Source organism: Pyxicephalus adspersus, chromosome 12 (assembly GCF_032062135.1).
Source record: "Pyxicephalus adspersus chromosome 12, UCB_Pads_2.0, whole genome shotgun sequence".
Lineage (NCBI taxonomy): Eukaryota > Metazoa > Chordata > Amphibia > Anura > Pyxicephalidae > Pyxicephalus > Pyxicephalus adspersus.
Window position 1 is genome coordinate 9,010,369 of NC_092869.1, and position 22,374 is coordinate 9,032,742.

A 22,374-nucleotide genomic window follows, 5' to 3' on the forward strand; every position below is an offset into this window, starting at 1 on the left:
GGTTTAAGTTAAAGAGAAGTCGTGGGAATAAATAAGTTTAGTTGCAGCATCCATGATGTGTTGTAGATATAAGAGTCTTGTTAGTGGAATATGGAATAGGAGGATGTTGCAGTATACAAGGTGAAAGTTAGTGAGAGCATGTACTAGGTGTATTGGTGTTCTCTGGGGGATATAAAGAGATCTTTTAAAGATTAAGATAGACCCAGAACCTTGTGATATCTTGCCTAATACTATGCTGAACTGCTTTCCAATTTATAGATGAAAAAGTGCTCATTGCTTCCTTACCCTAATGCCACTAAAATTCTACTATCCTAAATATAATATAAAATATTATATAGATCTTTTTTTTTTGCATATTCGGGTAATGTAAAATCAGTTTTAATCTGTGATAAATCCTAATTCCAAACAGCAGTGTCTGTGCAAACCATCTTTAGTGCACCCTTTTTGTACTTCGTTTTGCCAGATGTTTTTGACCCCTTAGAAGCAGGGACCCGAATGCACTTTACAGTTAACTAATGATGTAGTTATAGCATCCTCCACTAGATGTCCCCTTGAGTAGTGCAAGTCACAATGTAAATATATTATTCAATTTGAATTAGCAAATTGTATTTAATATTGAGGCCTAATACATAGAGGCCAATTATGCACTTGACCGACCAGTGTGACTGGACAGGTTCAGTGGTCAACCCAGAAATGTTTTTTAAGCTGGGTGGGGAAAAAATTGTAGGCAGGTGGAAACCCCTGTATTGTGACCCAACTCCTCAGTAACCACCCAACAACTGCTGGGTGGTTCCTGAAAAGTATTGGGTGGTACCCCTAAAAAGGGCTAGGGAGAACACAGAGGTTGTGGCACTTGGGTCCACATTGGTTCACACCAGAGTGATTGGCAAAATTACTAATCATTGCATAGCATATTGATCATAGAAAAATATGAGTCAATTTCTACATGTGTTCTTTACAATAATGTGTTAAAACCACCAAACACCAGGCATATTTTTGCATTTTTGCACCTTGCCTCTCCTTCTCCATGACTGATCTTTCCATATATGCTTCCCAATCTAATATCAGGAATTAAACTTGAAAACAATGGCTTTTGCTTTAGAGGTGGTAAGAATGACGTCACATGATCATTCTCAGCATTGTAATAAGAGGCAATCGTCTGAGAGAGAATTACATTTTTAAAGATCAAAATGTATAGAAAAGATCTAAAAGTGTATATACCTGCCTCAATTGTTACCATTGATGGAACTAAGAGTTTTTGTTGTTGCTAGATATAGAAAGAAGTTTAATTTTTTTTCAATTTTTAACAATACTTACAATGTATTTTAATAATTTGCATTATTGCTTGATTCTTTTATCAGAATGAGTGGAGCCCAGCATGGTTTATCTGTGGTTAATTTTTAAACTGTATAGGAGGTCAAAGGATACACAGGTATGGGAAGGAGGAGAGGTACATAGAGATGTCAAAGTTCACTTATTAACACAATTTGCAGTAAAAAAAAAAAAAAAAGTTTTCCACTGTTAGGTAAAAAGTGCAACAGGGCATTTAGTAATATAGATATGTGGGTTGTGATAAGTGTACTTTTTATCTAACCACACACACACACACAAACAAAAGGACACATCATGGTGTTGGGATTCCTGTAAATACCTTTCCCTCTGTCTCGACTGTTTGCATCTATATTACATTGCAATTGACTTTTTCCTGGGTTCTGTCTATTCTCATCCCATAGAAATTTTAGTGGGGCTGTGCTGCACTAGTGTGGGCAGCAAAGAAATGTGGATATAAACAATGGATGGACTGGGTGCGTTTGGTACGTACCGAACTGTGTAGGGGGAGAAAGGATTAGGTTTGGTCTGTGTAGGGGGAGAACAGGATAAGGGAAAGTTAGATTAAAATTTTAAATAGTATAGGAAGCATTGCTTATTTGGGAAGTTCCTTGAACTTTCAATTTTCAAGAAGTCATATTATAATACTACTTTTCATATTTTTAAATGTCTGCATGGAGGCAGCCCTGTTTGCTGATAACATATCTGTAGAAACCTGCAACTGTAAACTGCTGGTGTGTCACTAAGAAGAACTTTTCCAACTCCAGAACATCTCACATTCCCTAAATCATATCTTGATATATTTGCAAATTAATATTTTACCAAGTGATGATATTGTGTGATATGTGTATTAAACATGATTCTGAATTTATGATGCAGCAACTGATCATACCAAGTCATATCTTAGAACCAAAACATACTGAAAAAGCAGATTATATGTTGGTGCTCTGTACGTGACCTGTGTTCTGTGTCTGACCAGGCCCAGTCAAGAGACAAGTGGCTGTAAAATCCACTCGTGGTTTTGCCCTGAAATCTACCTACGGTATTACGGTGAAACCCAACATGGCATCCGCAGACAGAGGTGATGGAATGACTGGCCGGAGGACAACACGGCAGTTTTACGACGGGGAGGAGTCCTGTTACATTATCGACGCCAAGCTAGAGGGGAATTTGGGCCGATACTTGAATGTAAGAATTGATAACTCTAACCTAAAAGTGTATGCGCACTCCCTTCCTTCTCTTTCTCTCTCTCTCTCCTCCCCCCCTCCTATCTGTGTCTCTCTTTTTGTGTCTTGCTCTCCTAATAATTGTAGGAAGCCAGAGATGCTATAAAATTTTTCAGATAGATATTATATCTGATACCAATACCTGTTTGTATAGGCAAGCATTGTAATCATAGAGGTCTCATCCCCCACTTTGTTTATTGTATTACAGCACAGCTGCAGTCCCAACCTGTTTGTACAGAATGTATTTGTGGACACACATGACCTCCGCTTTCCCTGGGTGGCTTTTTTCGCCAGCAAGTAAGTAATCTGCTTAACATTCCGCCTGTTAAAGGGGCACATGAACCACGCACTCTGCTGCTGTGGACGGTGCATTGCTAGTACCTGGCCAGCAGGTGGCCCTAATGAATTTGCTGTGTGTTTCAAAGCTCATCACTTTCTGAAATTTGAGGGCACCTTAAGGTGCCTACTTTAGGTAGCCCATCAGAACCCAAATCTCTGAGGTTCCAGCCCTTTAAAGACTGATAATGGTAATCACCATGTGGCTCATAATTTTCAATGTGTGTATCTCAGTAAAGAAAGATTCGTGGCATAAACCGATCTATTCTGACTGTTTATTAGTTCTCTGCCTTTGCTGCAGTTGTGCATCCACATTGTGATTTTAACATTTTAATCACAGAGACAGTTGTAGTGTGATGCAGTTATTGTTTTTCGAATGTACATACACAACCACCTCCAACTGCTATGCCTATAGTTGACAGGCAGATGGTTGAATAGTTAACCAATTGTAGGTTGTCTGCCACAGCTTATTAAATAAAATGTTTTCATTCGGGTTTTTGATCAGCTATAGCCTATTAGAACATGGGCGCATGACTGCAATATTGCAATAAGAATTAAAAGTAATCCCAGAAAGTATTGATTAACTAAAAGAGTAGTTGATGCTGGGAACAGATTTCTAGCACATGGCAAGTTGGTCTAAATCACTAAATCTAATCATGCTTGTGATTATCATGGGGCACACCTAATGACACTATATACTACTTGGCCTTTCTCTGGTGTCATTTAGGAGCTCTGAGGGCATATTGTGACACCATAAATTTAGTATTTTCTCATTCTATCTTTAAAAAAGGAAAGACAGCTACACTAGGGACAGCATGGGCCAGGGTTTGAATCTTGGCCTGGGTACAATCCCCATATAGTTTGTATATTCTCTCTAAATGTGCATAGTTCTCTTCTGGGTACTCCCGTTTTCACCCACATCCCCAAAACATACTGGTAGAATACCGAGCTTCATGGCCTAGTGATGCACTACACTAGAACGAGCACAAATCATGGTTGTTAATACTTTAGATTTTGATGGTTCCATGTCTTCTCCAAGTCAGTAAAACCAGGTTTAAAATAAAAGCCCCAGGCACTGAACTTTAAAGTACAGTCACAAACGGTGGTATTAGCTCTGTACCTCTTCTCCACTTTAACAATATTTTCCAATGCCAATCATCTCCCTTGTGTGTTCTCGTTTCATAGGAGGATACGAGCCGGCACGGAGCTGACCTGGGATTATAACTACGAGGTGGGCAGTGTGGAAGGCAAGAAGCTGCTGTGTTGTTGCGGATCCACAGAATGCCGGGGGCGCCTCTTGTAACCTCCATCCAGCCAAATACAGAAACCTTTTCATGGTGCTGAACACCTTCAAGGAAACCATTCCAAAGGAAATGATGGTGGCTGCCATTGCTGATATCCTCCCGAAAATGCTAGTTGTCTGTTATGCTGATTTTGTGGTTTTATTATGGATTATAGAAGTTTTTATTTGGTTTGCCAGCTCTTGGTAAATAACTTTAACAAGAGGACCAGCATCACAGAAAGGTAACTAGCATTTGGAGAATAAAATTCAACCACAACAGCCTACATTTCTCTCTGGTTTCCTGTAGTTCCTCCCTTCATTTTACAGATGTCTGTCGTTGTTCCACCCATGCTGTCTCCCTCCACCCGTAATGATGAAGTGCAGTAATGGAGGAAAGCTCACTTGCATAGTCTTTATTTGTAGAGTTAAATGTTTGATACGTTTTTTTTCCATGTTCAAATAAAAAATGAAGTTTAATCTTTAGATTGCTGTGGTGAAGATTATAAATATGAACATATTTGTGTTTTGGCTGGGTTTACCAGCAGTGTGGTTCCCATCTGTGATAGAAGCAGGTGAATTCCCAGCTCTGATAAACAAGAGCCGATACACGAAAATAGCATTTCACAAAGCTGTAGTTGAAAAACTGACCAAACAAGTATTGGATCTAGTTACAATGGCCTCTGACAAGGTTGGGGGTTGTATTGGGCAGTAAGTGAACATTAGGATTTTGAAGGTAATGTGTTAAAACTACAAACAAAAAAATCTAGGGATCTGGGCAATGCTGCCAAATTGTGATGGCTGGATGGCTTGATCTCCAAAATGGGGGTGTTCCTGATATACAGTGGTTAGTGCCTATCACAAGTGGTCCAAAGAAGGACAAGCGGTGGACTGCTGATGGCATCATGAGTACCTGAGGCTCATTGATGGGAGTTGTGAGGCTTTCCTATCTGGTCCATTCCTATAGAAAAACTACAAATTGCTGAAAAACGTAATGATGGATGATACTGTGGCACTTGTATTGCAGCAATGGGGTTCCAGGTTAGGACCCCATCTGCATGACGTTAGTGTTTTGGGGAAAGCATATAATCTTCATCTGTGGTTGGAGGCTTATGAAAAAGTTCAAAAGTTAATTATTTAGAGGGCGTGGAAGAAAAGAACATAGGAAAGGTTATAAGAGCAGGAATGAAGGTTAAGTATTTGAGCATGCAGACTACATAGTAGGGGGGGGGGATGGTGCTAAAAGTAACAGTGTGTCTGTGGCAGTTTGTGACTAATCAACCAAAAACAGATTTGTAAGGCCAGGTACTGATTTGACTTAAAATAGTAACAGACTGCAAACCCGATCTTCTACCTAAATGTGTTTAGTAGGGTTAAGGTCAGGGCTCTGTGCAGGAACCTTTTGTTCCTCTTTCAGATCAGCATTGTTAAAGATAATTTCCAGACACAAGTCATCTTTAAATATTTTCTCAGGAGCCACATTGTGTGTGCAGCAATTTTTTTTTTTTGCAAACCCAAACATCACCTTATGAGCATAGGTCTAATATCTTCCCTGGACTGCAGTAAGTCTTAGCAGAGAGTGGCACTGTGGGAGGTGCCCACCAACTCCACCTATTATAGGGGCAAATCTAAGACCACGCCCCTTGCACAAAGAGAAAGAAGCACGTGCAAGTCTTTCTTCAAGGAAGCTCCTGTGCAAAAGTTGTTTGGATGCTGAAATACTTAACATATTTGGAAAAAAGTCTCATCAAGGGTAAGAATACACATACTTCTTTTTTTTAAACATTTGTTTATTCTGGATTTGGGCTTTAAAATTTGAGACACCACCAGAACCATCATGCAATAGTTACGTTGATTTTTTAAAAAGGATGGTGTTGGCTGTCAAAAGTTATTTCTACCATCAAATTAGAACTCCACTTTAAAGAATACCTACATGGAATCCATGTTTAGTGCTGCTGATGCCACCTTTGATTAGATACCAGTGGCTTGGCTGTTCCCTCAATGAGAACAGGTAACAAGCAAGTGCCAACAATACACCTGACTTGCTTATCTGTGCAGTTGCACCACCTCAAAGAATTGAAGGCCTGTCTCAGAAATAATGTCTTGAAGCCATCAAGAAATACCTAGTCCCATCATCAATCCACAATTCGGGAATGGCATTGGTTTGTAGACACCAATACATTTATACAACATGGTCCTTAGACTTAATATTTGTATTGTATATTAGACATGATAGTTAAAATTCCATTACATGCATATTTATGTATTTAAACATTGTTCTGATTGGTAATAAATGTATAGATTTAGGGGCAAGGCTAATAGGATCCATACATAGCCACACATATATCATATATGTAGACACCCATGTTTGTTAGCTAGGTTGAGAACATGGATATGAGTACAGCCCCATCTTCACCTCAATGCTCAGTAAGACAGGTGTAAGGATGTCAAGGTGAGCTCAAACGAACTTTCAGAGATCCAGTTTCCAAAACAAAAAAACGGAGCGGCCCTGGCTCGACTCACATTTAGGCTAACAAAAAATGAATAAAATCTGTGCTGCGCAGTTACTAGACACCTTTCAATATTCCTTAAATGTTCCAGAAAAAGCCACAAATACAAAATTTGAGCTCCAGTTCATTGGTACTTTCAATTACATTTAATTCTAAGCATTTTAACAACTTCAACAATTAAAACATGATAGAAAGGGCAATATTCTACTAGTGCATGTCTTCATTTGACCTTTCATGTACACATGACAAATGTTTACATGGTCAAACTGTAGGTATTGTATGCATGTCTATGTCACTGGGTGCTATGGGATGATGCAAGTCACAGGTTATGGAACTGTGACAACACTGTACCATACTAAGGACCTCCATAAAGTAATACAACTCTAAACAAAGCCATGCGTTGGCCTGCACAGGCCTAATATATACCTATGCTTAGTTTTAGATGTACTACCCAGGCTCGGAAGCAACAAAATACAAGCACTTTGACATCACAAGTACCTGGTGAGCCTGGAAAGCTGTGATGTTCTATTATTCAAGGCCGATTCCCCCATGCCTCTCTTTTGGTTGGTCATACTGCATACCACAAAATTAGACCAGCATTAAGTCGTGGACAGCTGGCTAGAGACCAGTCCAAGTTTGCAAGAGGAGTGTCCCTTGCAGCCACCCCTATTACCAGTTTACCACATTTAACAAACAAAGCCAGCAATGAATGAGGTTTTTCTGAAGATTGCCCCTTGAGTGGTGAAATTGTAAGCTGAACCAGAAAGATTATTATTTGATTAATTAAGAGTTTTATATGTTGCCTGGTTGACTCGGAATCTTAAAGCTACCTGTACATAATTCAAAATCCTTTTCCAAGCAGCATAAATAGATGTATTCATCTATTGAATGAATCTTGAAAATAATAACTTTCAAGACTTCAGGGAAACCATTCTATAATTACTATATCCACAGTACATGGTAAGGGTGACATTGCCCCCAAATGACCACCAAATCATAGTCAAAAATATAACCTAGTATAGGTTTGTTTTTAGGGTATATTGTGATGAAGACCTGAGCCTTACAGTATAGTCACAGAACACAGCCTACTAAACCAGAGCCTTCAGCTTCTTATTTAGGCAAAGCTCTAACATACCATACCATACCTAATGTTAGTAAAGAATTTATAAGAGCTGCCACCATCACCTTTTTTGGCACATGCCATTGTCTGTACATTAAATAGTACTGAGGCTTATTAAATCTTACGTGGTGCTTCTTCCTAACATCAGTACTGTGAGCAAGATTTGTGTACCCCAAAGGGGTCTAAACAAGACATACAAGGGAGGGGTAACCCTAACAACAAATAGTAGAAACCCTTTTATAAAGGATAAAAGTTTTAGTTTAGGTCTGCTTTGAAAACCCCTGGCTTGTATTAGGACTTTCTGCAGAAGGTAGATCCAGCAGGAAGAGTAAAAACCCCTCATATTAGGTGCAGACCCAGGAACCCATCAAACACAAGAAACTGTTAGATGGTCTGGGTTAGGGAACTAGGACAACACCGAATCACATTTTTAATTTTTGTTCCCCATTTTGTTTACAAAACTGCAGGATGGCCCACTTTTGCCTATACAGCTTAGACCCTAAGGTTTGTGCATTCATTTCCTTTCTTCTATTTTGTGTAGGTAGAGAAGACAGTACAATGGAAATAGGAATTCTAACCCATCAATTACCAATGTGTAATGTAATTACTAATACTCTGTAAGTATTAAGCCTCAGTTACAATATTAAGCCTTGTGTTGAACATTGAACATACTATGCCAGTCTAAAAGATGGCTGCCTTCATACCATGAGTAAAAAATTATAAAATGTGGCTCTTGGCCTACAAAATCCATAAAACCCGAATTGAGTCCCAAGTCCAGTCTTTAAAGGCAGCACATTGGCCAAATTCAGGAAGGAACCAACTCTGCTTATTGAACCAATGCTTATTTTATAAGGACATTTCTAGACTGAGCATCAGCATGTGGCCACAATATAAATACAGTCTTGTCCAAATGGACTTTTTTTATTTTTTACTTGTCAAGCATTCAGCCAGCTTCAAGTAGTTTTGCTAAAGGCTTTTAAGCACTCTTCATCTCAAGTTTGCAGATGTTTAACACAGATTAGGAAAGTGCCAGTTACATTGTAATCACTGAATCAGTAAAATGCATGCAAGATAAGGAGTTTACCAAACCTCTATGATCTGCATAGTACTCTGGGCCAATTACAGAGTACTGAAGACAAGGGGTCAGCAATGGGCACCTCTTTTTCCCCCTCTAACAGGTTTACAATAATAAATTGCTGCTAGGAGAGATAACCTATCAGTCAGTTTCTAATTTTCATGGCTTTGGACCATCTTTATACCAGGGTGGTATTCCCCAATTTATAAAAAGTATTAAGTGAAACCAAAAGGCTTACAGAATAGGTTTGATTGACCAGCTGAAACAGTTTGGCCTAGCAGCAAATGTGAATTTAGAGAAACCCAATTAAGTCACCACTGGACCGACAGACTCAGCCCAATTTTGAAATTACATTCATAATGAGATGGGAACACTGCCAACCCTTGGCTTACTGGGGGTTCCTCAAAGTAGAGGGGGCAGGCATTTACTAAATCTAAATGTATGATGGCTTTAAAATTATGTTGATGGAAACTTTTGCCCTGGCCTGCTGACTCCCAGAATTGCTAATTGGCTGCTACATTCTACATCTCCACAGTACCCATCTTTCTGAGAGTTCACCAGAATTTTATACATCCTCAGGACTACACAAGTCAACAACAGTACAATGATCATCTGTAAATCTAGATGCCTGACTGCATATTAAAAAGAGAAGAAATCAGCATCAGTAATAAATAAACATTTGGTATTAAACGATCTGGACCATTCAAAGAAATAAAGGAAACCAGAAAAAGAAAGTGTTGAGACCAGCAAACAAACATAATGTGCGGTATATTCACAATGATTGTCACCTCCAAAAAGCTGAGGTTGGTGAAAAGACAGTGCACCAATTCATCTAGGAACACAATCAGTGGTTCAATCCATTCAACATAGGTGATGGATGTATTAAATTAACATCAACGGACAAGGAAAAACACCTTCACAGCTCTATCCAGGTCATTCAACTCTTGTTCTCTGATCCACGTAAGTAGTATGAGAACAAAGTAATCTCTGGAATGTACATCAGTGGTTTACAAGAGGTGAAAACAAGCTATCTTCACAGAAAAGGGTCTTTGGTGTCCACGTGACCTTCTCTCCAACAAATAAGCAGCAGGCACTTTTGGCTTAGGGGTGAAAGGAGGTAGGGCTTCAATGGTTTGCACCGATTTACATTTGAGGGAGGGATTATTTTCATAGTAAAAAGCCATTCAACGTGTTTAAAATTGTCCTCAGGGAGAAGATCCGTGCCCCATGGCTCAATAGGAAGATAGACTTGTGTTTGAGATGTTCTCATAGTCCTTTCTTGAGATGATGGAAAAAAAAATTCAGTAGTGCTAATCAGGGAAAGGATGTTAGTTAGTATTTTATCTCCAGGAAAAAAATCTGAGGGTAAACCAGCCTCATGTCTAGTCCAAGGTCAATCTGCTTTATGGTGACCGTTGTTATGCACCGAATGACCATTGGACACAGACCCATTTTTGGCGGGTTCCTCATCTTCATCTGGAATATCCGTTTCATCTTTGTCGCTTCTTGCATCTTGTTCCAACTGGAAAAAATTATAATGGAAATTACAAAGAAGAAATCAAACAAGACAGAATCTAAATGTTTTGTGCTTGATCATACAAGAGCTTTGCAGCAATCTACTATATTCATCTACCAATAATATATCATTGGGGGCAGTATATCATAAATTTATGGTGAAAACAACTTTTTTTTCCCATTTAACAGGAACTACTCTAGATCCATTCCACAATTTTTGGATCACTAATAAAAGTATATCCTCTCCAGCCTTGGGGAGTTTTAATAAATCAGGACCATTGTCCCATCAAGGGATTTGTAGGCACTTTCAGAAGTGGGTAGGAGCCAGACTGACCCCTCTGTTTGGCCTGTGGTTAGGCAACCCAAAACAGACTGCGCTATACTGTGTGTTCTGATCATTTTCCAATGCTCAGCAAGTTGTGCTGCAATAGCTCCTAGGTCAGACAGGCTAGGATTGGCCTTGCCCATGCACATCAACAAACCTTAGCTGCCCATGAACCCCATCACTGGTTTCCCAGATGTCCTTCTATGGACCAACTACTACAAACCAGGAACAACCCACATGTCATTTTGGAGATGTTCTGTCCATCATCTAAATATAACTATTTGTCCCCTACTAAAGTAGGTCAGATCCCTATGCTTGTCTGTTTTTGCCATCTTTGAACAGATCTTTCAATTCATCTTACCTTGCCAGTCAGAAACTTGTGTGCCATTCCAAGAATGAGATAAGCCCAAAAAATGTGTAGACACTGCAGCACCCACAACATGACATTAAAGAAATAGAATCCAAAGAAGGCTGGATAAATCTCCAGAGGGTAGACCCAAGTGCAGTGCAGAATCCTGCAAAAAAGGACAATTCACCATTAATTTTAATATTATGTATTAAAGACAACAAAGGCAATAATCTAAAGGAAAAGGAAATGGAAGATGGCTTCTGTTCAGTAAAATCACTGTACTTTGCATCTCAATATATTTTACTTTACAAGTCAACCAAAAAATGGAAATTTCAGTTTAAATACATTAGTGTAGCATTAGAAGGTGATGCAGCTGGACAGCAGTTTTTACATTATAAAGAATGTGATTTTGGTTGTCAAAAGGAATGTGATACAGAAGCAGTGGGAACATCACACCAGGAGTTCAAACACAATATGAATCAATTTTCGTAAAGGACAACCATCGCATTTCGAGGTATGGACTCCCCTTTTTATCAGGTCTTATAAATGCTACAACTAGATTTATTAGGGTACATTTAGTAATCACAAAGGAAACTGTATGCAACCTGCTATTGCTGTTCCTAACTTTATGCATATAAGTACTGAAAACATCTTTATCGAGTCTAGGCATAATATTAATAAGCGCCCTGACGAAGGGGAGTGTCTGTCCCCCACAAAGGCATTGGCTGTCCCGTACCACTACAATATTATAATGAAAAAAATTTCTTTGGACCGATTTATGTGTAGTACACCCACTGGTTCTCTTACACACTAGAACTTTTCTTAGAACCACACATATAAGCAACCTTACTGAAGCTAGCCAGCTCTTTTAATTAAACGTACATTATTGGGTATAAAATGGTGATCTAGCTCTCCTCTATATGTGGACATTGGGTGGTGACTGACAGGGTAATAAATAAAACAAGGCCAACACTACCGGTCTTCACTTCCTAAAACCAAAGTACTCAAGACCATTTTAAAATTACTTGATACATAGATCCAACTGCTACAGTTTCCTTACTATCTCTTGTGTCGTAACAGGAAAGAGAAATCTCTAAATGATCTGCCTTTTATGTTTATGGATTAGAATGGATTTAACCTAGCATCTACATTTGTATTTCTCGAGCTCCAGTTACAATACTAAATGTGAATGCCACATATGTATACAAAATATATGTATACACAACATAACACATACAATGTTACCTTGCAGATAACACAATGTATTTCTATATTTTGTATACACATGGGTGGATTATGTTTTATGTTAAGGCTGGCAAAAGCAACAATGGTTTTGAAAACTTGAATTTTAAATCTATGAACTAGCTGGCAAAAACCAAAGACATGAATAATGAGGGGTCATCATTCTCCTGTAATATAAATATATATATATATATATATCTATCATCTAGGCCATTTATGGGGTGGGCGGGAGCACACTAGGAAGGACCCGCCCTAATGGCTTCACACCCCCCCTCCCCACCAGGGAGCGCCCCCTGAAGTGAAATCCCTCTTCTTCCCAATGCATGTGATTTGCATATGATTTGCCTTCAGGGAGCTTTCCCTATTTACGGCGGGTTGCAGGCCGGCATTAGGCCAGATTGGCTGGGGGGCGTTAGGCCATACCGAACTACCGGCTAGGCCGTATCTGGCCAGAGTTTGCCAACCCCTGATCTAAGAGAACAAATAAATCTAACCAGGAGGACAAATCTTGTAATGTTTGCGGATGGAGGACAAAGCAGGGAGTGATTTTCAGCATCTGTCGTCACAATCATAGGCCAGCATGCCTAGGTTTGGTTCACTATAAGATTGCTGAACTTTTTTTTTTTTTTTTTAAGTTGGCCAGATCCATTTCAAGTGAACCCATGAAACATATTCTGAACAGTCACGGACAATGCTGGAGCGATAGGACATTTACTCACCAGAAAGGAAAAATGATAATCCTGGTAATGATGAACACTAAAGCAAACACCACAAATATATTGTTGCAGGTCTCTTTCCAACCAGCGTAGTTGAACATCTTCGCAGACTATAGGTAAAGACAAGCAAAATGATGATTAGCAACCCAGATCTATGAACCTGACCTGTGTCGGACACATGGATGTTGTGCCTTGTGGGACCCTCACTCTGTCTAATGCTGTACTTGTTGGTGGGTGTTGGCTCTTATCTTTGCTTACAGTAAGTTTTGTAGAGCCACCATACTGTTTTATGTATTAACTACAAAATACACACGTGACTTTTTTCACAACTCTTAGCCTTAATTCTTCCTCTATATCTGTACAATACGTTCGTCTAATGCTGCCCATTGACATGTCCAGCTAGCAGAACGCAAAAAGAACAGGAGAACAGGGCACAAGCTTGGAGGAAAACTACTAACGAGAGGTGGGGGGGGGGGGGGGGGTAGATGAAAGCCGTGTGACAACTAGCATAGATGGGAGGAATAACATGTATGGTTGATTATATTTCCTGCACAGCAAAAGGCCAGGCTTGTCTGCAATTTTCCAACCACAAGAGAAACCTATTTCATGTCTATGGATAACCCTGAGGTGTAACACACAATGCCAGGATTTATTGAGCCATATTTCACACTGGTCTGGCATCATGTTGTGTTGTGTATGTTTGCCTTATTACATATTCGTTACAGTTCTAAAACATCCTGGTGGCACTTTAATGGTTCTCAATAGCATAAATACAGATGATGACCTTTGCATTTGTAGAAGCGGAGCAAAAACCCTGCAACTTATAAACAGATTTCAATGATACACATAATGTTCCCTGCATCATAGCATTGTATCACACCTCACCATCTGTACAAAAGGGGACAGGTGAATACCCCAATGATCATTAAACTCATCCCCTCAGATAATGTCCCACCTCCAAGAAGAAATCTGAGGAATCATGAATGGCCATGACCAAAGTTCCCACACGAATGTAGTTTGCACACCATGAGAAGCTGATCAGGATAATAGTGGCCACATGATGGATGATCTGCTCTTTAAAGTCCTGCAGAAAACAGAAAAAGATCATTTTACCCCACAGACATAACCCTTACAAAAATGTTACTAGTCACACAAATACAACAATAGGCTACAAAGTGGTCACCAAGATGTAGGATTTACTGTATACTACTGTGTGTCCAGCACTTGATCACGTCATTGTTTTGTGCAAATGGCAAAATTATATACATACATATATATTTACTTTTGAGCCCCTGAAATGAAATGTGTAAAAAAAAAAAGGCTTTAGTTCCTTTACATTTTATGCAATCTTTTTGTTCAACCCACTGAATAAAAGCTGGAAGTTGTTTTATTTAAAATTAACTGTGGTAATGTACAGAACCAAAATTAGAAAAAAGTGGTCTCTGTCCAAATATTTATGGACCTAATTGTATATATCAAAATAATCGCTATCAGCCAAAACATTAAAACCATCTATTGTATAGGCTCTTAATATACATCAGAACAGCTCTGATCTTTCCAGGCTGAAATGCTGGGCTATAGTGTGGAATTCTGCATGTTCCTGTACCTTTCTTTTTATTTTTAGAACATGCAAGGTTCACTACAAACATTTGCTTGACACTCAGTATTTAGCAAAAGATTACACAACATGAAAGCAAATATAACATGACCTTTGTGTACACTTCTCTGAAACTAAATAGGGCCCCTTGTAGAGCAATCACTCCTCTTTAACAAAAGAAATACCAACTCCTACGGACTACTGTATAGGCTGAATCCTCTATAGAAACCAAGAATGGGCACATTGATGGAAAGAGATGGGTGCTTTGTGTTGGAATAATACAATATTATGGCCTGGTGTAAATTTTCCTAAACCAGGTTTCTCCTGTTGTACAGGCTAGCCATCCAGCTCATAGAAAAGCGGGGCTTAGCAGGAAAGGTCAGAACTTGCCACGGGCAGGACTTCTACCATTTATAAGAAGAATAAAGTAGAATTTATGAGTTGCAAGACTACTGAAGTCAGGGGACACAGAGAACAGCTTCAAAAAGAAATAACGTTTTAGGTTAAAGTACCTTACAGGGCACAATACATTTAAAGCCACACAAATAGATTTTTTATTTCCATAAGACAATGACTTACCTTCCTCTTGACATCAAACGCAACTCTGAACAGAAGAGACCAGTAGAATCCCAGTTCTATCATATAATACCAGTACTGCGAGGGCAACATAGTCTGCAGACAGAAAAAAAAAAAAAGTACCATTTGTATATTAATAGTATTTCCTAAAGTAGTTACTGAACTGTGGCCCTATATTAAATGTACGGAATAATGAAAAAGGCCACTACCTTTCCTACTTACAACAACATAAATACTTATATTTTCTCTAACCTACTAAATTCCAGTTATATCAGTACAAACGATCTTTTCATCTGAGTTGTGATGTTTGCTAGAGAAAAGGAGGCATTTAGGACATGTGCACTTGCACTTCTTTACTCCCTTTACTCCCTGAAAATGTAATCTTGATCTACTGAGCTCTTTAAACAACAAGCATTTTTCAACATTTACCCTCCACCCCCCCCCAACTCAAAAAAGGAAAAGAAATAAAATGAAGTCCTATAAAGCATACACAAAATACAACAGTGCAAAACTCCAAGCTATCCCAAAAATGTAAAATACTCACCCCTAGCATTTAAAGAATGTAATACTTGTTTTGTCTAGGGGTGATCTAATAATTCAGGTATATTTCTAGCTGTTGGTTCCAGTTTGGGGGTTAGGGTCACCACCCCACTCACCAATGTCACATGGCAATGGAGAGAAGAGGATCACAGCACCAGCTGTCATGGGACCAATGGTTACTCTAAATGATATTCTGTATTAGCTTTCTTCTAGACTAAATGAGCAATGTATTTTGCATATGGGGAAAAAAACATTTATGCAAGTACAAAGAAGGGGTATCAGAGTGGGCTTGAATTTAGCAATGCAGTCCTTGGGTCCTGGGTCTACTTCTAACATAAAACAGAATAAGAGCAGATACCCCGAGGCCTCTCTTTTATATTAGATATTACTGTTATAAACTAATTGTGATAGTATGTCAAATCTAAATTGTTACCTGTTTAGGGAAACCCCTCCAAACTTCACGGAGATCATAGAACCAGGGCTTCTGTGGATGGAAATATAATATAAGGTCAAGAATTTAAAATAAAAAAAGGTCAAGTCCAATTGATGATTATTGCCTTTTTTTACTATACACACACAATAATCTGCCAAAACATTAATCAGCTGCCTAATATTGTGCAGGTCCAACTTGTGTCCCCAAAACAACTATGCATGCTCTTTTAAAAGGATCTTTTAAGATGTCATGTGGTATTTGGCACCAAGACATTACAAGGTCCCACTTCCCACATTGGCCTGCCTGTACTTCCTGCTGCCATCTTTAATATGGACTACTTGAGTTGTCCCACAGCCACCCATTTTTCTTGATAAATGAATCACAATACAATTAAAAGACAATACAAGTCAGCAAGTGACAACCGAAGGCCAAGATTCAGTTTTAGCACCTGGAAATTTTGGCAAGAACACTTGGAAAAATGCTACTTACATCTACAAGGACTGCCATGCCAGCAATGAAAGCAATAAGATAAAAGGTGAATCTCCAACTGTGAAAAGAAGGCAGACATCTCAGAATGGTCATAAGCTTTCTTTATGGCCACGCTACAAATATTACCAATTAGTAGCACAAAACTTTTTTTTTTTTTTTTTTTTACAACCCATCTTGATGAAAGTAGAACCCTGATCATATAGTGACAAATGGCAATAAATAGGCGTACGATTAGTCTCTAGTAAATTACGAGTTGTCTTCAAATTGTTTTGCGTGTACATGTTGCTAGGTTACAGTTTAACATTTTCAGGCATGGCTGCCTGTGTTGGAACACCACCACCATTCAAGATACAAATTGCCATTAACTGGGGGTTATAGCTTTTTGTACCAAAACAACCCTCTGGCACAATGGTCTCTTCTACCAACAGCATTTTTTGTTTTACTTGCCCAAGCTTGATTTCGAAACATCACTATGTGTAAAACAATACTGAGCAAGGGAAGAAATCACGTGGGGGCCACGGTAATAAGATTACAAAGCACACCCTCAACTACATCATCTGCTGAGGCTTACAAGTCATTGTATGTGTTACCGGCACCCAACTGTCAGATTCTTGCCTCTGGCTTGTTTAAAGCCATTTCCATAGAAGCAGCACATGCATTGGAAAAACACATTAACATTTAAAGAGATTGAATTATCCAAACACATACTTCAGACCACAACACATTAGTCACTTGTCCAACCCATCATTATTTATGTTAGATGGGTCAATAACCCTGAGTAACAGTTAGCACTTTAGTAACTTAAAATCCCAGCATATTTTGGAAACCTTTTTGTAATTTAAACTGTAAAATTGCACTCTCCTCATTATAAATAAAAGACCATTTAAGAGATAGTACTATGGTCTCTCCAAGATTGAACTGCACCCATGCATGAGGTTATGATAGCGCATGATTTACCAAAACTGGCAGTCCCTACTAGCCCTACCCAGCTTTCTTCCCATGATGAGTGGTGCAGGAGTAATGCTTAAACATACATTTTGCATCAGTTTCTAAGCAGATTCCATACCTGGCTTCACGGAACTTCTTTTGTAAACTTGGCCGGTCCTGGTTTCTCCGCCTCCGAAACCATCTTTCTACCTGGCGCACTGTGAATTTACTGGCCTTTGATAAGTTCTCCAAATCATTCTGTAGGAGGATGAATAGGAAATGCATGACAAAGAGAACAATTCTGATAGTGAGATCTTAGGGGCTTTCTTTTAACTTTAATACAATCTGATTTTAATCTGGTTATAATCCAGCATTTAAAAGAAAATAATGGTGAAGCGTTAGCAATTTAAAGTAAGGCCTAACCTCAGAATTAAAGTTCATGGCAGCCTTTTACAGTGGAACTTTCCAATTCTTTAACATTAGTAAATACATTTTGCTTGCAATTAAAATAGATTTTTTTTTTTGCCTCATGTGACCTAAAGCCTTGGCAGGCTGGGTCACATGATCTCTGGTTAACAGGAGCATGGTGAATATTTCACATCATTAAAGACTGGGAAGGGTTTGTTTTTTATGGCTACTGTCCTAAAAAATTAAGCCAAGGTGTTTCCAGTAAGGGATACTGCTAATACTACAGCATACATAGACTTAGTAAACAAATAGGCTCTTCCAACATTGTGTTTGGTGAAAGCTATACCACTTCCAGCAAGACTGTACTCGTGTACAAAACCAGCTCCTAAATGAAATAGTTTAATAAATTGCGTGTTAACAAACCTGCACAAAGCCCTGACCTCAACCTTACTGAACACCAATAGGATGAATTGAACAATGATTGTGAGCCAGGTCTTGTTCCCTGCATATATATAGGTGTTGCAGTTGCCATTTTAAAAATACAGATCTCTCCTCAGGAACATAACTTTACCGCTAATGAAAAATTCCCCTGAAGCAAGAACCACTGTAGTTCAATGACCAAACCAGAGTCTGGCATGTCCTGGAAATAGATGAGGAGGTCTTGTTGTGTATAAATATTAATAAAAAAGATTTTTATAGCACCAACATCTTACGTGTTATTGTACATTAAATAGGGGTGGCAAATGATAGACAGATACAGATAGTGCCACAGGAGAGGACCCTGCCCTGAAGAGCTTACAATCTAGGAGGTGGGGAAAGTATCACACAATGGGAGGAGGAGGAGGAGGGTATGCAAAGATGCCATGGACTTTCCTTTTTTGGCTAATCTGCATTATCCACAAAAACTGGAGAATGTTGTATAAATTTATACCTGTTTAGGATGTTTTGAACAGCTTGCATAGTAAGTCTCAAGCACCGGACTGTAGGCTGCTCGAAGCTTCACTTTGTTTTTTACTCCCAGTAGCCTCGCCAGTGGAGTGGCTGCATAACTGTAGAAAAAACAAAACATAGTCATGGTCAAGCAACACACACATATCTACAACCTTTGAAAACACATGACCCCTCTGCACATAATACATAAGCACATTGATATTTACCATTGAATACTTATGGGGTTAACATTGCAATCCCTCTGCCACTCCACCCAAAACTTTTTTGATTCAAGACAAATTTCAAACTCAAAATTGAAAATTTAGCAAGCTTAGAATAGATGACCACGCAACAGGTTTTACATTTCTGGGTTTCCCAAATTCTGGTTATTATGAGCGTTTTCTACTGCGATATATGACTTTTGGCACTACGATGGTGTTTGAATCACCTTCATCAGTTATTTTCAACAGATACAAGAAATCAGTATATAATTCAATTTACCATTAGTGAAAACCATTACATATTATTTGGCACTGAGGAAGCTGTAAAGGCAGCACTCAATGCAACCAACGCAACTCCAAAAGAACTACATGGAATGCAAAAATTATTTCAATGGTTTCTTTGGATTAAAAAAGTTGAGAAATTATGCTTTAGACAAACCAGATAACAGAGAAATCCAGATTAAAGCCAATCATAAGATCTAAAAGATAGTTATTGGCTGTGGATCAAACAGTAAGTGAACAAATATTGTACAAACCTAGTTTGTGTATCAGCGACAAACAACAAGAACATTAAAGGAATGCAGCCTTCAAAGGCTGCTACCAAGAAAAGGACTCCCACGTAGCCCTAAAACTATATAGTGTGTTGAAGTAAAAGACACCGTAGATAGAAACATCTACATTCATAAGGAAAAGACAGTCAAAACCTGCTTGGCTGCTTTGCTCAACACATACTTATTTTATTATAATTTACAACAAGACTAGAAGTGTGCTTTTGGTAAAGAATGAAAATACAAAAAAGATAATTGGTAGGTAACTACAATTCTGTGTGTTTTCGTTTTTACATTAGGTTAGGTGAATGTTTCTCTTGGTTGGTGTAAGTTTAACCATATTAAAAAAATACTGCGCCACAGGATCAGCAATTTCAAATGATGCCAATGTAAAGCTATGTACACACGGCAGATTTTTATCGCCCGATAATCGGCATCGGCCAATTATCGGACGAAAATCTTCCGTGTGTACAGTCGGTGTCGTCCATCGTCCGGACGACCGACCTGCCGGATCCACGGACGATGGACGACAGCCGATCCTAATGAAAGGGAAGGGGGAGAGCGCGCAGCAGGGTGCCGCTCCGTCGCTCTCCCCCTCCCCTCTCCATAGAGCAGAATGGCGCTGTATGTACAGCATCGTTCATGCATCTTGCAGCCCCTTGTCGTTGGAAAGGATCGTGAAAGATCCTTTCCAACGACAAAAATTGCAAGTGTGTATGCAGCTTAAGAAAGACAAGATAAATAAACAGATGTTGTGGAATACAGCATGTCATAACACAAATCTAAGGGTTAAAAACAAAAACACATTTAGTAATGCATATGTAATAGGAATATTCACCCACATGTGCTTTTTGGACTCTTAAAAAAAGTGGCTCTGGTAAAAAGACCTTTACTGGACAACGCCCAATTAGGATAATCTCTAATTCTGTTAGTTTTTACACTATATCTGCCAACACATACAGAGTAAACAAGAGTGACCAAACACTGGCACCTTTCCATCCAACCCCTCCAGTGGAGTGACCCCAACACTGGCACCTTTCCCATCCAACTCCTCCAGTGGAGTGACCCAACACTGGTACCTTTCAATCCAACTCCTCCAATGGAGTGACCCAACACTGCCACCTTTACATCCAACTGTTCTGGTGGAGTGATCCAAAACTGGCACCTTTCCGTCCAACTCCTCCAGTGGAATGATCCAACACGTGCAACTTTCAGTGAAAATCCTCTAAAGGAGCGATACAGCCCTGGAACCTTTTCATCCATCTACTCCAATTGTGAGATCCAACACTATAGCCTTTCCCATCCAACACCTCCAATGGAGTGATACAAAACTTCCATTCCAACTCTTCTGATTTGGTGACCTAACTAAAGCTACGTACACACGTCAGATTTTTATCGCCCGATAATCGGCATCGGCCAATTATCGGACGAAAATCTGCCGTGTGTACAGTCGGTGTCGTCTGTATGTACAGCATCGTTCATGCATCTTGCAGCCCCTTGTCGTTGGAAAGGATCGTGAAAGATCCTTTCCAACGACAAAAATTGGAAGTGTGTACGCAGCTTAACTCTTCCAGTGGAATGATCAAACAATCACTCCTCCTGATCCAACTCCCCTGATAGAGAGATCCAGCACTAGGTCAAATAATGTGATTACAGAATGTTGCCTATGGACTTTTTGCATTTATTTGTAGCACTAAGTAAAAAAGTACTACCGAGGTTAACAATAAGATTAGAAGAGGATTAGAAGACAGCAAGTGCACACAGTCTGCTAATATAAAGATTTACCAGTTATGTTACCCTGGCTGTAGTTACAGTTACTGAACTGCAGACTTTCAGCTTTAATTTAGTGGGACAAACATGATAGCATAAATTGCATAATGTGAAGAGGCTTTTTTTTTTTTTTTTTTTTTTTTTTTTTTTTTACACAATCACTTCATTTCAGGGGCTCAAAAGTAACTGGACAGTCGACTCAAAGGCTATTTCATGGGCTAGTGTGGGCAATTCATTTGTTATGTCTTTATCAATTAAGCAGATTTTCAGACAACATGCAGTCAAAAGAGCTGTCCATGCAAGTGAAACAATACATCCTTAAGTTGCAAAAACAGATAAAACCCATCCAAGAAATTGCTACAATATTAGGAGTGGCAAAATCTACAGTTTGGTACATCATGAAACAAAGCACTGGTGAACTCAGCAACGCCAAAAGACCTGGATATCTGCAGAAGACAACAGTGGTGGATGATCGCAGAATAATTTCCATGGTGAAGGGAAACCCCTTTAAGACTACAGTACAAGACTACAGGCTATCATTGCCAGAAAAGGGTTTTCAACCAAGTATTAGAAATGAACATTTTATTTTCAGCTTTTTAATTTGTCCAATTATTTTTGAGCCCCTGAAATGAAGTGATTGTCTTAAAAAAGGCTTTAGTTCCTCACATATTTAATCTTTTTGTTCAACCCACTGAATTAAAGCTGAAAGTCTGCAGTTCCAACTGCATCTGAGTGGATCTATTTAAAATTAATTGTGGTAATGTACAGAACCAAAGTTAGAAAAAAGTTGTCTGTCCAAATATTTATGGACCTAACTGTACCTTCTACAGTTGATGGAACTGTATTTTTAAAAGTTGCCTTTTCTACCAATTTACATCTTCTATTTTCATTAAAAGGATCCCCAACTATTCTG

General features: G+C 39.0%; 2 protein-coding genes across 3 annotated transcripts in view; one reads left to right on the forward strand and one right to left on the reverse strand.

Annotated features, from left to right (window-relative positions):
* Positions 1–4,656, forward strand: part of SETDB1 (SET domain bifurcated histone lysine methyltransferase 1) — a 32,870-nt gene extending 28,214 nt beyond the window's left edge. For both annotated transcript variants that reach the window (XM_072428261.1, XM_072428262.1), the window contains exons 20-22: positions 2,309–2,517; positions 2,764–2,852; positions 4,077–4,656. In XM_072428261.1, the coding sequence (XP_072284362.1) occupies positions 2,309–2,517; positions 2,764–2,852; positions 4,077–4,194 (416 nt within the window). In that variant the 3' untranslated portion in view covers positions 4,195–4,656. The remainder of the gene's footprint in view (positions 1–2,308; positions 2,518–2,763; positions 2,853–4,076) is intronic.
* Positions 4,657–9,610: 4,954 nt separating this feature from the next.
* The window catches only part of CERS2 (ceramide synthase 2), a 31,097-nt gene continuing 18,333 nt past the window's right edge, over positions 9,611–22,374 (reverse strand). Inside the window, exons 3-11 of the mRNA XM_072428263.1 lie at positions 18,924–19,041; positions 17,724–17,842; positions 16,658–16,715; positions 16,169–16,219; positions 15,199–15,291; positions 13,978–14,106; positions 13,026–13,132; positions 11,077–11,230; positions 9,611–10,397 (exon numbers count right to left, since the gene is read on the reverse strand). Coding sequence (XP_072284364.1) covers positions 10,269–10,397; positions 11,077–11,230; positions 13,026–13,132; positions 13,978–14,106; positions 15,199–15,291; positions 16,169–16,219; positions 16,658–16,715; positions 17,724–17,842; positions 18,924–19,041 — 958 coding nt within the window. The 3' untranslated portion in view covers positions 9,611–10,268. The remainder of the gene's footprint in view (positions 10,398–11,076; positions 11,231–13,025; positions 13,133–13,977; positions 14,107–15,198; positions 15,292–16,168; positions 16,220–16,657; positions 16,716–17,723; positions 17,843–18,923; positions 19,042–22,374) is intronic.